The 15398-nt window shown below is 35.1% G+C and overlaps 1 protein-coding gene across 1 annotated transcript in view; it reads left to right on the top strand.

Annotated features, from left to right (window-relative positions):
* VPS13C (vacuolar protein sorting 13 homolog C (S. cerevisiae)) overlaps nucleotides 1–13780 on the top strand; it is a gene marked incomplete at both ends in the record, with an annotated part of 66912 nt that extends 53132 nt beyond the window's left edge. Inside the window, 15 exons of the mRNA XM_009581663.1 lie at nucleotides 840–1075; nucleotides 1412–1562; nucleotides 2621–2761; nucleotides 3823–3904; nucleotides 4008–4077; nucleotides 4869–4980; nucleotides 6011–6124; nucleotides 7670–7806; nucleotides 8066–8147; nucleotides 8578–8691; nucleotides 8951–9026; nucleotides 9687–9850; nucleotides 11125–11170; nucleotides 12813–12936; nucleotides 13666–13780. Coding sequence (XP_009579958.1) covers nucleotides 840–1075; nucleotides 1412–1562; nucleotides 2621–2761; nucleotides 3823–3904; nucleotides 4008–4077; nucleotides 4869–4980; nucleotides 6011–6124; nucleotides 7670–7806; nucleotides 8066–8147; nucleotides 8578–8691; nucleotides 8951–9026; nucleotides 9687–9850; nucleotides 11125–11170; nucleotides 12813–12936; nucleotides 13666–13780 — 1764 coding nt within the window. The remainder of the gene's footprint in view (nucleotides 1–839; nucleotides 1076–1411; nucleotides 1563–2620; nucleotides 2762–3822; nucleotides 3905–4007; nucleotides 4078–4868; nucleotides 4981–6010; nucleotides 6125–7669; nucleotides 7807–8065; nucleotides 8148–8577; nucleotides 8692–8950; nucleotides 9027–9686; nucleotides 9851–11124; nucleotides 11171–12812; nucleotides 12937–13665) is intronic.
* Between the last annotated feature and the right edge of the window lie 1618 nt (nucleotides 13781–15398).

Here is a 15398-nt window from a genome sequence, read left to right as displayed (position 1 = left end):
CACTTAACTGGCATGTAGGCTAAATAAAGTCCTATATGTCTGTCTCTAAATAGCAGCCCTCTTGCACCTTTTACTAAACTCTGAATTATTCAGAGGTGGCTTGGTTTTTCTGTTGACTAGGCACAGAGTTAAGACAAGAAAAGTGAAAACGTTAGTAGCTAAAAGTAGAGAGAGGAAAGCAAGTTTGTGTTTCAGTTATACTGGGAATGGATTTAGTTTCTCACAGCTGAACTCTGGCGGTTAACCAATTACAGTGTGCTTTACTGTATAAGCACTTTCTTGGGTCAAATTTTTTACATTTAAAAATGTTTTTAGTTTGAAACTGATTTTCTTTGTATATAATTATGGTTACATTCATGATTATTGAGAAAAGGGCTTTAACTATCTCAGTTTTGCCTCACAAATTAACAAATAAGGAACATCTGCATTTGAAGAGCAGAGATCTTAATCATTACCTGGTTTTACTGTTTTGTGGTGTATGATTTAATGCCTTCTTCCCTCATCACCTACAATTCTAAGTCTTTTCTTTTGCTGTGAAGGCCTTTGTTACCTAATAAGTGCCAATATTATTCTCATCCATAAATACTGCTGGAATGCCTACTTTTCAAAAGGGGGAAAAAAAAAAAATCCCAACCCCCAACTTCTTTCGAATGTTGGGATACAAGATGCCACCAAATCAGTATGATGCATTAAACTGAACAAACAAGAAAAATACTGAGTTCTGATTGGTATGTGTGCCAGTAAACTTGCTTGCTTATAAGCATACAGCAACATAATGGATTTACTCCTGTAATAGACTTACTATATAAATTTCTTTTTTTTTTTTTTCCCCAATACAGGATGAATGTGGCCAATTCCCTTACAATGCAAATACTCAAATACACTGGGTGTCTTTCCTGGATGGACGCCAACGAGTGCTACTTTTCACAGATGATGTTGCATTAGTTTCTAAAGCACGACAAGCAGAGGAGCTGGAGCAACCTGATCAAGAAATAAACTTGTCAATCCATAGTCTTGGACTTTCTCTTGTTAACAATGAAAACAAAAAAGAAATCTCTTATATAGGAATTACTAGGTACTGCACATGGAAGCCTAAATATTCCTTTGAATAATCAAAATTTGACAGCATATTGTGATTTTAGCAATACAGTTGCGTTGAAGGGGACATCTTTCAAATGAAATTAATATAAGTGAAACCTTTTTAAGTAAAATTAAGTTCTGCCTTTATTCCTATTGTGCAATTTGAATAAATAGGATTTAACTGCCTCCTTTCTTAGCTTCTATTAAAAAAAAAGTAAACAATAGGGTTTTTTGAGCCTGAAAAATTAGGATAATATCTTTTTACATGATTTGCATGGATAAGAAAGGTTTAAGTACTTTGAAATTGTTAACCTTATTATTTATCTTGCAGTTCTGGTGTTGTTTGGGAACTGAAACCAAGGCAAAAGTGGAAACCATTTAATCAAAAGCAAATAAACCTGTTGGAACAAGCCTATCAAAAGTATCTTTGTAAGAGTGCTTGTCAAGCTCCAGGTTGGCATAAACTAGACAGCAATACCGAGGTATGTTTTGAGGTTGCAGTGTTTAAATGATTGCAGAACATGTGCAACAGTTAAAACGGACTTCTATTTTGCTAAGTAAGGGTAGATGCTGTATTAAGAGAAACACAAACAAAAAGCAAGCTTCTTTTTGGAATAGTTTCACATTTTATACAGTAGAATATTTTTGTATTGAGGTAATAATGAGGCAGTATTGAGATGTTTTCTGGATTTGTATTATGAAGTAAGAGTCAAAGAATTTCGCTTTTGTGTGGTAGAAAAGATTGCTTGGTATCTGCGTGTTAGTTATGAACCTATATTCTCGTTGATGTAACTTAAATTCTTTGCAGAAATTTTGGTTTTAGCTTCTTAGTAAGCTGCAGTTCCTATGACTTGATATGATAAAGGAGCCTATAGCATTCAAAGACTCTTGAAATTAATCCACTTAACTGAGCTTTTTCAGACATTAATTATACATACCTGTATTCCATGCGTAAATTTAGTGTGTTGAAATGGCTAAGTAAAATACAGGCATTTTGTAGTACCATAATTTGGCTTGTTTTCTATATCATCTTTTCATTTGAAAAACATATATACCCTCAGCAGTATGAATACTTAGGTTTTGTACATTGCAGTAGTGCATTTGAAGTACGTGGTATCAAAAACTTGTATCTGTAAGTCATTACATTTGACTTGAAAAAAAGGAGAGCTTTTTCTTTTGCTTCTCATAACTTAAATGTTTCAAGATCAGGGTAAAAGCATCAGCTGGGAAAGTAGTCAGCTGCATGTAAATATCTTTAATTATGCCAGTGTAATATATAACTCATGAAGAAATAGTTACTAAGATAAGACAGAGGTTCCCGCTTGGGGCAACTAAAGTTGCAATATAATGTGCTTATCAGACTAACTTGTTCTTTTCATTACTTTCCATGCAGATAATTGGATTAAGTAATTCAGTAGCCATGTGGTCATGAAATAAGTAAAAATGCATGTTTTGTTTGCTGGTCTGCTTACTAGTAACATAACATTTTATTATTTCTCTAATTAAACTGTATGTTAGCTCTGCTTTCTTATATTTCCAGGTGAATTTTAGTAAGATTCCAATGGAAATGCGTCTCCCAGTCAGATGCAGCATCCGACGCAACTTTCTATCAGGAATTCAAGTTGAATTCAAACAGTCGCCTCACCAAAGAAGCTTACGGGCTCAATTGTATTGGCTGCAGGTACCATCTTTCATCATGTTCTATGAACCAAACAGACACTTTAAGGCTTTTATTTTATTCATTTGTATGAAGAAGTATCTCCAAATCTTACATATGTGCTGCTCTGCTCACTATGTCAGAGTAGCAGTAATGCTATGAATGCTCCATTGATGGAAAAGTACTGCAGAACTGCCATCCCAGGATTTTGCAAGTAGTATGGAAAAAATCCCACAAAATTGTGGGTTAATGGAAAGCATGGTGCTGTGACGGAAAGTTTATTTCTGAAGAGAGGTCTTTTGGTGTTTTAAAACAAACAAAAACCTCAACCTTTTTCAAAACTTGTTCACCATAGTTTGATACAGTCATGTAACATATTCTAGAGAGTGTATCTAGAGGTTCAGAGATCTTTAGCACAAAAACTACCTCTCCAATGGAAAGTAGATAATAGACATTTAAATACTCAAAAATAGTACACAATAATATATCTGCATGTAAGCTTAACAGTGAATTAATGTGCAACACTTGCACCTGATTAGCATACTCCAGTCAGTTCTAATAGTGTTGCTAAATTAACCAATAGAGCGTTTGAGCAGGTACTAGTGAGAAGAGTTTAGTACTGGAGGAAAATTATGGCGAGAAATCATCATCATCATTGTCATCTTCATCTCCATTTGCTGCACTTCAGAGTCCCTTGGGGAGGGCACTCATTGAGGACACTGATGCTTTTCCTGAACAGCTGGTGGGGTTTATTTGTTTTTATTTTTGCCTGAAGGTAGTTTTCACTATTACAGTCAATGTATGCCATCAGCTGCAGACCCTCTAAATGAATCTTTGTGAGTGTGAACCTTTATAAGCATCCCTTGTGCAACACTTCCAACCATCTGACCTTTTATAACTAAAATAAGTAACATTCCAAAATAATATCAGAGTAATCCTCTTCCCCTTTTCTCCTTCCACCAAAATAAGAGTGACGTTTTTCTTGAACACAATCTATAAACAGTTTCTCAAGCCTTCTATAATGGAAATGGTCTTTGATTATTGTGTCACTAAAACATTCCTGTAATTATGCAATGATTTTTTAGGTTGATAATCAATTACCTGGATCGATGTTTCCTGTTGTATTTCACCCTGTAGCCCCTCCCAAGTCGATTGCTTTGGATTCAGGTATGACAAAGCCTTTAGTAATAGCAGATTATTCAGCCTTGAAAGTAGTAATTTGGCAATTTATTTTTTACGTTACTTAGATTTTTTTTTTTTTTCTATTTAGAACCAAAACCTTTCATTGACATCAGCGTCATCACTAGATTCAATGACTACAGCAAAGTACTGCAATTCAAGTGAGTTTAACAGAGTGTTGTAATACAATTTTAGAGATTTAACATGATTTAGAAGTGAATCTTGTTTTAAAGTTCATGTTCTCCTATCCAAACAACTCTTGACTTTGGATTGAGTTTTTAAACGTCTCCAATGGAAAAACATCATTCTAAAAGAAACTTACTTTTAGAAAGTAAGGACTGACCACGTGAAGGGACTGTTATGCAAATTCTTTAGTAATTGGAATTGTTTCCCTCTTGTACTACAGTCTCAGAGTTGCATGTCTGCCTGTTTGCTGTACAGTGCTGGGTTTATTTGGTGCTCTAACAAAAGACAGCTCATACAGTCTCTAATGTAGCCCAATACATTGTGTTCTATTGTGAAATATATGTTCTTTAGTTAGTATGTCTGTGTCCAGAGTTTTCGTACTAAAAATGAGACAAAAACATTATGCTGATGGTTTCTAATGCAAGACTTTTGGAGAGGGGCAGTTGGATAAGAGGAAAAAATCCGTTGTTTAGGTGATGTTATCCATATGGAGCACATGGAATCGTAATGTATAAGAAGTATTTGGTGATGGTTAATATTTTTAGGTAAATTTTGAAAGTGTTAAGATATGAATAATCTACAGTAAAGTAACATATAGCTTTGTGAGGCTCGTAAGCCCTTCTAACTATAAATAGGGAGTTGATATTGTAGCTTGTAAGTCTTAATATGCAACATTGCATAAAAAAACTTCGATTACATAGGGTAAGCATGTGATATTTAAGTTAAGCTTCTACAAGTATTCCCTGCTTGTTTTTTCCAATTTTAGATACTTCATGGTTCTTATCCAGGAAATGGCACTGAAAATTGATCAAGGATTTTTAGGAGCACTTAGCGAACTTTTCACTCCATCTACAGACCCAGAAGCTGAAAGACAAAGGGTAACATATGAGAGAAACTGATTTTTGCCAGAACAGGGCCTTAATGGTAATGGTGTTGCGATTTTCTGAATATTTCAGTATAAATGAGTGAATGTTGCATTTGACAACAGTGAATAAAGGGACACGGTAAGATTATTTTCAGTGAAGCATTGGGATTTCTGTTAAACGTTGGCTGTGAGCATTACTAATTGACAAGTATGAGTAACTGATGCTTGGGTATGTGTAACTGTTTTCTGCTCTTTTAATGTTTCATTAATTGATGACACAGTTGTTTCAACTGTGGCTACAAATTGTTAAGGGTGGTAGATGAAATGAGGTTAGGGTTTATAGAGTGGGCTTCTAATTGTCTGTTGGTCTACAGTGTCTTTTGTCTTTAGAGAGCAGAAGGAACAGGTTTTCATGGCTCTAAATTAAGTCTTATATAGGTGGACAGTATTCAGAAAGGTCATATTTGGTTCTAGCATGTGTAGGAGAGTCATTCTTAAAAGTTTCTTTTTCTTAGAAATTATATCTTCAGATGTACTGTATAAAACCTCTTAATTTTGTTAGGAAAAACAAAAATGCAAAGAACCTCAGGAAGTTAGTTATTTTACTAATTTTTCTAAATTAATTTAGGAGTGATACCTTAAGTGATTGAGGAATTTAAGAGAATATCAAATGATGTAACATAAATTGGAAAAGTCACCCAGAAATTGTTGTGGGGTTTTTCTGTTTTGGTTTGGTTTTTTGTTTGTTTGTTTTTAATCCTGTATTAAAGAAAAGTATTAGTACAGTTATAATCTGGTATACAAAAGTAATTAGTCTATTTCCAGTTTTGGAGGTGTTGGCTATTTAACTAGTTAATTGTTATATTACATTTGGCTATGATTATTATTTTTGCTGTTTGTTTATATGTATGTATATTTTTACATGTATTTATGTACAATATTAATTATATTACGTGCATATATAATTATGCTGGTTTATATGTTGATGAGATAAACTTCTGTTCTATTTTTTCCTTTTTTTTTTTTTTTTTAAATAAAACCAGTCTAAATTAATTCAGCAAGATGTAGATGCACTTAACACAGAGCTAATGGAGTCTTCCCTAACAGATCTGTCAATGCTCAGCTTCTTTGAGCATTTCCATATTTCTCCAATTAAGGTATGTAATAGAGATACTTCTGGTTAATAAAACACTTGAGATCAATGATCACTTAATTACTTAGAGTAAATACATCCTCAGTTCAACCTTCTGGGTAATTGAGGTCTTCATGCTGTCTTCCTAATGGGGATTTTTTAATGTTCTCTAGAACTTAACACTTTGTTGGAAAACTTTCTTAGTTGCTCAGGAGTACAAACAGACCCTTAACCATTGCTAAGTGGGAAGAGTCAATGGGTACAATAATGAGGAAGCCTAGTTAAAATGCTGGCCTGAAGGTATCCAAGTAATGTATGATAAGTTGTAATAAAATACACTTTCATGGGCTTGTCTTCATGTCTCTCTTGAACCAGTTAGATTTTTCAGAGCAAGGGAATAAAGATCAGTAATTATACATTATTCTGAATCTACAGAATGCTCCCCTAAGGCTGTCAGATTGAATAAGAATTTAGAGGAAAAAAAATTATTTACTTTCTTTTTCTTTTGACTGAACGTGTAAAAGACAGACGTAAACCCCAATACAGATGATCAAATTCTGGCACTGTTTTCAACTTTTTACTTATTTCACTAGATATCTATAGGGTATGCTTAGATTCTTGATTTTTTTTTTTTAATATGATTGTGCTTATAAACTTATAAGAATGTGAAGCCAGGGAAAACACTAGAGGAACAGACACTATCGTGATATTTTTAATGTTATAGTCTAGCAAGTCTGGTTAAAGTTGTTGAAGAAACAATTACAATTTTCAGTCTCTCTTGCGTCTTTATTTGAAGCGTCTAGACATGCTGCCAGTTAAGTACAGGAAGGGGCTTCTTTTTCTCTCCTGTTTTTTCCCCTTACTTCAGTGACCCATCCCAACATTCTAAACCACTGGGTAGTTGGAAGACCGTGAAAATGGCTGTGTGGCCTTTTGAAAAAAAACGAAAATGGGGAATCTTGAAAAAATCAAATCATACAGGTTAACTGCTGCCCTCTTTTAAGGGAGTAGAAGGGAGCAAAATTGGTTATGGTGATAAACAAGGGAAAAGGAAAGTACTTTTCTGTTGCGCTCTCCACCTTTAAGAAAAGTGTATGGATTTCCTTTAAAAAAAGTATCTTACCGACACTAAACAATCCCATTTTACAGTTTTAAGGACAGTTCTCTAAAGTTCATGCATTTTTCCAGAAGAGTGACTAGTTGCGAAAATACACACAAGCTAGTTAAGTTAATCAGAATTTAACTTGCACTGGGAATTAAGCTCCACCTATTTAACAAGTTCTCTCTCTCATTGTTTACACAGAGTTTACAGATGTAAACCACAAAAGTTAAACATCTAGGGCAATTTGGCACTTCTCTGTATGGAAATATAAATAAATACATATGTTATCAAAGTAATACCATTGTGAGTTGAAGCATGTTTGTTGAAATTGTACATTTCCTCAAAGTGAGTAAAAATACACTTACCGCTGTTTCACCACTGGTTCGTTTACATGTGCACAACACAACTTGTCTGGTATGTGTCTTCTTTGTCTCGATTTGTCTTGTTTTACTAATTCTTTCTTGACAGTTGCATTTGAGTCTGTCTCTGGCTTCTGGTGGAGAAGCATCAGATAAGGGGGAAGAAATGATAGCCATCCGTTCTCTGAATTTGCTGTTGAAAAGTATTGGAGCTACTCTAACAGATGTGGATGATCTTATTTTCAAGTAAGCTAATAAAGATTTTTTTTTTTTTTTTTTTTAAATATTTTGAATAAAGCTACTATACATTTAATACTTGGGTCCATGGTAAACTTTGATTAGTATAAATGTATACAGCCTTTGGGGAAAGGGAGGAATGGAGGGAAGATGGTGTTTGGGCTCCTTTTTAAGAGAATAGCGATTCAGGATTATCTGAAGGAAAAAAGAGGACTACTTAGAATGAGGAAGAGTATCTATAACTAATGTGTGATTATTTGTCTTTCAGACTTGCTTTCTTTGAAATTAAGTATCAGTTCTATAAGAAAGACCAACTGATGAAGAGAGTTGTTAGACATTATAGTGAACAAGTAAGTTTATTTAGTCAAGCCTTTGTATAAAATTTTGAGTAAATATCTTACAGAATGCAGAAAATAGGAAAGGAAAGGTGAATACCTCTAACAGCTACTAATTTTTTATTTCATTTATTTTATTTGTGACACATTACAAAAATGTAAATACAAAAGTGTCCTGAAAATGTGTTTAGGAATTTTAAGTGATTGTTTCTGTTATTTTTGTTTATATTTTTCTTCACCAAAGTATTCTAATAGTTATCCATACATATACTGCATCTTTTGCCTAAGCCTGTCTTCATTCTAGTAGGAATACTTAATTGAGGACTCTAAGGTAGTACTTAGGTAGTAAATTAAAAAATTTACCAGCCTAACGTGGAACTATGTGTAACAACAGCTAGTAACACTGCTCTTGTTTTTGTCTTTTTTTTTCCCCCTCATTATTTAGCTCCTGAAACAGATGTATGTTCTTGTACTTGGGTTAGATGTTCTTGGAAATCCATTCGGCTTAATCAGAGGCTTGTCTGAGGGAGTTGAAGCTTTCTTCTATGAGCCGTTCCAGGTATGACTTCCTGATTCTTCAACTGTGTATGAATAGTAGGCTGATTTAATATACTGGTAGGGTTGTAGTTTTTTTGTCAGTGTACTCTACACCCTGAACAGTTAAGAAAGCAGTAATTTTTTATGTTAACTTTAAAGAAATAACATACTCAAATGGCCTTACTTTCATCAGTGTAGAGGAATTGCTAGTTTTTCTTCAAATATATAGTTTTCTTCAAATGTATAGTTTTCTGCTATTCATCATAAAGCTTCATTTTTAGGGTGCTGTTCAGGGACCTGAAGAATTTGCTGAAGGCTTTGTAATTGGTGTTAAAAGTCTTCTTGGACACACAGTGGGTACGTATCATATTGTTAGTGTTTTGATAAATTAGGTTAACTCACGGATTGCATTTAGATTTTTTTTGTCTTATTTTGAAGGGAAAGTTTATACTTTTAAAATATCTACATGGTAATTTTTTGATGAGTATTTTAAGTTTGTCAGATACTATTGCCAGTATTCGTTATAAAGATCATTCACACCTAACTTGCTTGAGACCATCTAAATGTCTGTTTTGTAGACTGAGCAAGCAAATTGAGAAACACGGCATGTATAACTGAATTTGTAACATGCTATGGATGAATAAGGAAAATAATTCTAATGGTCCTACTATGTCTGGAGAAGCTTGAGAAATGTTCTTAGGACCAGCTACTGTTACAGTTACCTTAGATGTTTATTTAGGTATATGTTACAGTAATTAGAGAAAATATGATTCCATCCAATATGCTATATAACATGTACTGAAGTGATTTAAGAGTTACCTTTTGCTGTATTTATGGATTTCAGGCCAGATTCTGGAGTCTTCTCATGGACAACATGTGGTAGTAACTGTGTGTAAATTTGTAATATCTAAACTGAATATGAAGGGAAATTGCTATGAATTTTGTGGCTTCTTGCGTGTTGTCTGCTGTTACATTGTGAAAGAACAGTAACTTTTGCTTTCTACCCTGTTCCATCAGGTGGTGCAGCAGGGGTGGTGTCTAGGATCACTGGTTCTGTGGGAAAAGGCTTGGCTGCTATTACTATGGATAAAGAATTTCAGCAGAAACGGAGAGAGGAAATGGGTCGGCAGCCAAAAGACTTCAGTGACAGCCTGGCCAAAGGAGGAAAAGGCTTGTTACGGGTATGAATTTGAAGTTGAGGGTATGATGTGCCAACTCTTAATCCATGCTTGAAAATTATATGCAAGCAAGTTTGATAATGTCTTCTTTATCAGTTCATGAACTAAACAGAAAAGACAAACAGGCAGTCGGTTTATAGGAGACCCAGTATAGTGTATCAGCTTTAGTGTTTGAGGTCATGTTTTTGGCCAGCCTGAGGAGTTGAAGGTAGGATCTTGGAAAGGAAAAGTGTAGGAAGTAACACCAATTTCTCCTGCGAATTATATAAATAAATAAATAAATAGTTACTCATGTTCAAAAAATGTGTTATCTAATTAAAGTAACCAGGCCCTTATTTTACCTTGCAGTCATTCTATCAGTAGAAGTCAATTGGCTGTGAATTATGAGCTCTGGGCATGTGCTGCATAGTAAAAATGGCTTTCTATATGCTGAGGTCTTATAAAAACTGCTAGGTTTTCTTTGACTTAAAAGGACATAAAGCAAATAAAATGTGTATAAAAATAAGTACTACATTAGGTTGAGAGATTTTTCTGAAATAGAAGCTGTGTAACCACTGTATTTTTTTTGTAATCTAAAATTGGGAACCTTTTCTGGTTCCTGGAAGATCACATCTATTTCTAGTTAAAGTGTTAAGTATGAGACAAACCTCATGTAAACAATTACTGAGAGATCTGTATTACCTGAATGCAAATTAAGTCTTCTAATAATAAATTCTATCACTTTCCACTCAAAATAAAAACAGTCAACTTCTTTCTAAGTAATTATAAGTAGTAAACATTGTGGAGTTGTTTCTGATACTGTTTGCTGAAAATTTGGAAGTTACCTCAGTAGATTTTTATTCTTTTGCCGTAGTGTCATTAAACTACTTGACCTTTACAGACTTCCAGAGTGTTATTTGATGTTAATTTATCTTGAGTATTTGGTATCACTCACTCATGACTGGGAATTCTGGCAGCTTCCTGTTAGTAGTGAAAGTGAAATAGCAACTTTAATTATTACGAGGCTGATTACAAAAGATTTGTTAGTCTTTCTTGCCAGCATAAATGTTTCTTCAGCCATTTTAGTTTCCCTCTCTTTTCTTTCCCTCAGTTATAATTTTCTTGAAAAATTAAAGTAAAAAAAACCCAAACCCCCCAAAAAACCCAGCCAAACAATATTTCTGATATTGAACTTCATTATAAAGTTTTAAAATGAAGGATGAGAGACAAGTGGTTGCCCAGTTGGACTACAGCGTTCCTGTTTCTAATTAGGAACTTAATTATCTTCTTCGTTTTAGGGTGTTGTTGGTGGTGTGACGGGCATAATCACTAAACCTGTAGAAGGTAAGCACTAAGGTTGCACTGCACTGCTTAAATGGTTTCCCAATACTTTACAATTTATTTTGTAATCTTAAGAAATATCATTCTAAGTGTGGTGATGCTAATGCATAGCAAGATTATATTTCTAATTCAAATGTGACCTTATACAATGATTTACTCAAATATATTTATAGCTGTTGCTGGCTTACCAACTTTTCAGCCTTTGTATGAATTAAGAAATGGTTATCTTCATGACATATTTTGTTAGGCCTGCTGTAGTACCCAATTTATTGTTTAAAGCCAGAATAAAGATACGAAAAATAATAAATTAAAAAGCACCAGTTGAAAATGTTTTTTGGGACTCCAAAGGTTGGAGAAATCTTAGTAAGCAAATTTGGGTTTATGCCTGAGATCAGTATTTCCTGGCCTGTATCAGAAATAGTGTGGCCAGCAGGAGTAGGGAGGTGATTGTGCCCCTGTACTCGGCCCTGGTGAGGCCGCACCTCGAATCCTGTGTTCAGTTTTGGGCCCCTCACGACAAGAAGGACCTTGAGGTGCTGGAGCGGGTCCAGAGAAGGGCAACGAAGCTGGTGAAGGGCCTGGAGCACAAGTCTGATGAGGAGCGGCTGAGGGAACTGGGGCTGTTTAGCCTGGAGAAGAGGAGGCTGAGGGGAGACCTCATCGCGCTCTACAACTACCTGAAAGGAGGTTGTAGCGAGGTGGGGGTTGGTCTCTTCTGCCAAGTAACTAGTGATAGGACGAGAGGAAATGGCCTCAAGTTGCACCAAGGGAGGTTTAGATTGGACATTAGGAAAAATTTTTTTACTGAAAGAGTGGTCAGGCCTTGGAACAGGCTGCGCAGACTCCAGATGGTGGAGTCACCATCCCTGGAGGTATTTAAAAGACGTGTAGATGAGGCGCTTAGGGACATGGTTTAGTGGGCATGGTAGTGTTGGGTTGATGGTTGGACTCGATGATCTTAGAGGTCTTTTCCAACCTTAATGATTCTATGATTCTATGATTTCTTTTTGTGAAGTCTGTCACTTTATCAGTATGATAGATGGTGAAAAAATCCAAGATAAAATGCTTCTTATTAAAATTCATGTCAAAGTGATTTAAATGTTGGAAGTTAATTGTTATTTTGTTGTATTTTATAGATTATTGGCAGATACTTTGAGGTGTAGTCCTTCTCTCATTGGTGGATGACACACATGCTTTCCAAACAGTGTCTTGGCTCTTCCATAGTTACATGTCACCAGAAACACGAAATTTTGAGATAGAAATAGTTAACTTCCATTATACTTGTGCCTCTTAGTCTTCAGATTATTTTGTTATTACTGTCAACCTATAAAAACTGATATATTGGCCTACAGTCCAGACTGAAAGTGCGAGAAGGAGAATCTAGTTAACATCTCAGTTATGCTGGCTTTGGAGGCTGGAAAGGTGTTAAGTGAACAGCAACATGTCTGAACAGACAAGGAAGCAATGTGTGACTTTTCACAGAAAACCTTTTTATAAGCGGATTGTAAGTAATCAATTGCTGTGGGCGGTTTCCAATACAAAACAGTTCTAGTGCAGCCTGGAGCAGTAACGGTTTAATTCTGTTGTTAATTTCTTCATGTAGGTCATTAAAATGATTTCTTTTTCTGTTCCCTTTCTTTTAAAGGGGCTAAAAAAGAAGGTGCAGCTGGATTCTTTAAAGGAATTGGAAAGGGGCTTGTAGGAGTAGTAGCCCGCCCAACAGGTGGCATTGTGGATATGGCAAGCAGTACCTTCCAGGGAATTCAAAGGTAAAATGTCAAGAGGAAGTTTTGAAGTACTCACTATATGTTGGATACCAAGTGGTAAAGTAGTCCAGCAGTGACACACAATTATTTGTGTTAAATACAATGTGCAGGATGTATGGGGTTGAGAGATGTCTAGTAGCCTATAATGAATGTATTTTATGATGGCCTCTGGAAATTGCTGCTTCAGAATACATCTTGCAGTGTTGTAGTTCAGGTGGATGATAACTGGTCCATTTTCTCCTTTCACTCCCTCCCCTGATCAGAAAGTAATTAAAAGATCATGTGTAAATTTTACTTTTGAGGTAGGTTTGTGTACTGCTGAATGCAAATATCTAAACGTTATTTAAACATATTGTGAAAAATAGACCATTGAAATTTTTGGAGAAAAACTTGCCAGTTTGAAATTCAGTTAGCAGTGCACATCAGGGGCTTCTTCTGTTTTAAGGGGACCTTTGGAAAGTGTGTTAATAAACATGAGAACCCTTAGTAAATTATCCAGGATTGGGAGTAAACTTCTCCAAATTATTCTGTAGCTGCCTAATTGGCTGATGTTACTTTGAATTTATTACTAGCAGTGTGTCTTTACTATTTACATCTGTAGGGTACCCAGGACGTGTAAGTGGGATATGCAGCAAGTGAAAGGGTGTTTTGTTTTTTTTTTTTTAAAGATACCTTGGTGAAACTCAGAATTGTAGTAAACTTACCGAAATACTGTTTCACTGTCTGTGGCAGGGTGGCAGAATCAACTGAAGAAGTATCTAGTCTCCGTCCTCCACGTTTCATTCATGAAGATGGCATCATCCGGCCATATGATAGGGTGGAAGCTGAGGGTTATGATTTGTTTGAGGTATGACTTGCATTGTAAATACAGTTAAAATTGTCTAACCTACAGGGTTCCATAAACAGCCAGAAAAAAGCTGCCAGGGATCTGTGGCAGTCATTATCTGTAGTAAAAATTTGCCCCAGCCTATTTCATAAGGCAAGCCCGCATAGCAGAGAAGACTCACGGCTTGTAGTAAGCTGAATGCAACAAGAAAACTGCAGCATTGCTGTTAAATGATCTTCTGCACGTTATGTTCTGTAATTGCTTATCTCATGCTCTAGAAGGAGGTAGTAGGATTAAGATTTGAATATGTGGAAACAAGAAAAACATTTTGATACTCGGTTCTAATGTTTTGCTTAATAACAAAGCTGGGGCTGGTTTACAAACTAAGTAACTTTTAAATAGGATGAATAGAGTTTGAATTGTTTGGCATATAATACAACTACTGAAATTCCTTTCTCTTTTGGTTTTTTTTGGTTTTTTTTTTTTTGTGGTATCAGCAATTGAAAAATCTGCATGAAATCTCAAAATACCACCTTTTGGTATTTCCTTATGTTGTTCTTAATGGCAATATGTCATAGCTACAGGCATTGTGTGGACATTTAGCCTGCTTCTACACCTGGATGTGGCTAACATATGGAGGATGACTAACAGTTGTTTTCAAGTCCTAGATAATCGGAATCCAGTTAATTTGTATTTCAGCCTTCACATTCTTAAAACTTACCTTAAAATGCTTATTTTGTTGCCAAAAGGTTAGAATAAAATAACTGTCTATATTAACATTTTAAGACCAAAACTTGCATATTTGCTACTTCCTTGTAGATGTTCTTTTAATCCTTATTTCTTATTCTATTTCTAATCTTTCTCTTCTTTCTCTTTCTCTCCTGGCATACGCAGCAAGAACTGGAATAACGGAGTAAACATTTTCCATATTTCTTCTCTATTTCCATCATGGTCTTTTATCTGCCTTAAGTATTTAGATTAAGGGCATGATTGCATTTAACATGTCCTCTCCCCTTCTTTCATATCTTTTCCATGTAGCCGTTGAATAAAACAGTGTTTCATGTTGTCCATGAAACAAACAAACGAACGAACTTGAATAACCATCTTCAGTATGATTAGATGAGTGAGTAAGATGAGAGAGACAGGGAGGGTTTGTTTCCTGTATATTTGTTTTTCTGAGGATGCTTAGCTACTTATGAATGGCAACAACAGAAGGCACTTGGAAAAAAAATCATGGTGGTGTAGATGCTGAGTTCATTCATTTATTAGCATTCTCTTAGAGCTACGGCTGTGGATGAAGGGAGAAAACAACATTTTGATACTTGTGCAAAATTTAAAATAGTGATATTGAATAGAATTTTCTTCTGTGAAAATGCTTATAATTTCGTGGTATAGAAATACTGTTTCCATATAAATGCTAAAAAAACTTGTATTTGTGCTTTCTGTAATATGCCATAGGCCTGTCATTTATACATCTGATGAACCACTATCACTTCAAGTTACTACTACTACTTCTTTACGATATTTTATCAATTAAAAAATATAGCCAGCTCAGTTGACTCTGGTTTCATTCACAGAATCTTCTGGGGCTTTGCTGTTCAGCATACTTAAATGTAAACTTTCAGCTGTTAGCAGGAAT

The sequence above is a fragment of the Fulmarus glacialis genome, unplaced genomic scaffold, assembly GCF_000690835.1.
Source record: "Fulmarus glacialis isolate BGI_N327 unplaced genomic scaffold, ASM69083v1 scaffold27117, whole genome shotgun sequence".
In the NCBI taxonomy this organism is placed as follows: Eukaryota; Metazoa; Chordata; class Aves; order Procellariiformes; family Procellariidae; genus Fulmarus; species Fulmarus glacialis.
This window is presented reverse-complemented; position numbering and strand designations above follow the sequence as displayed.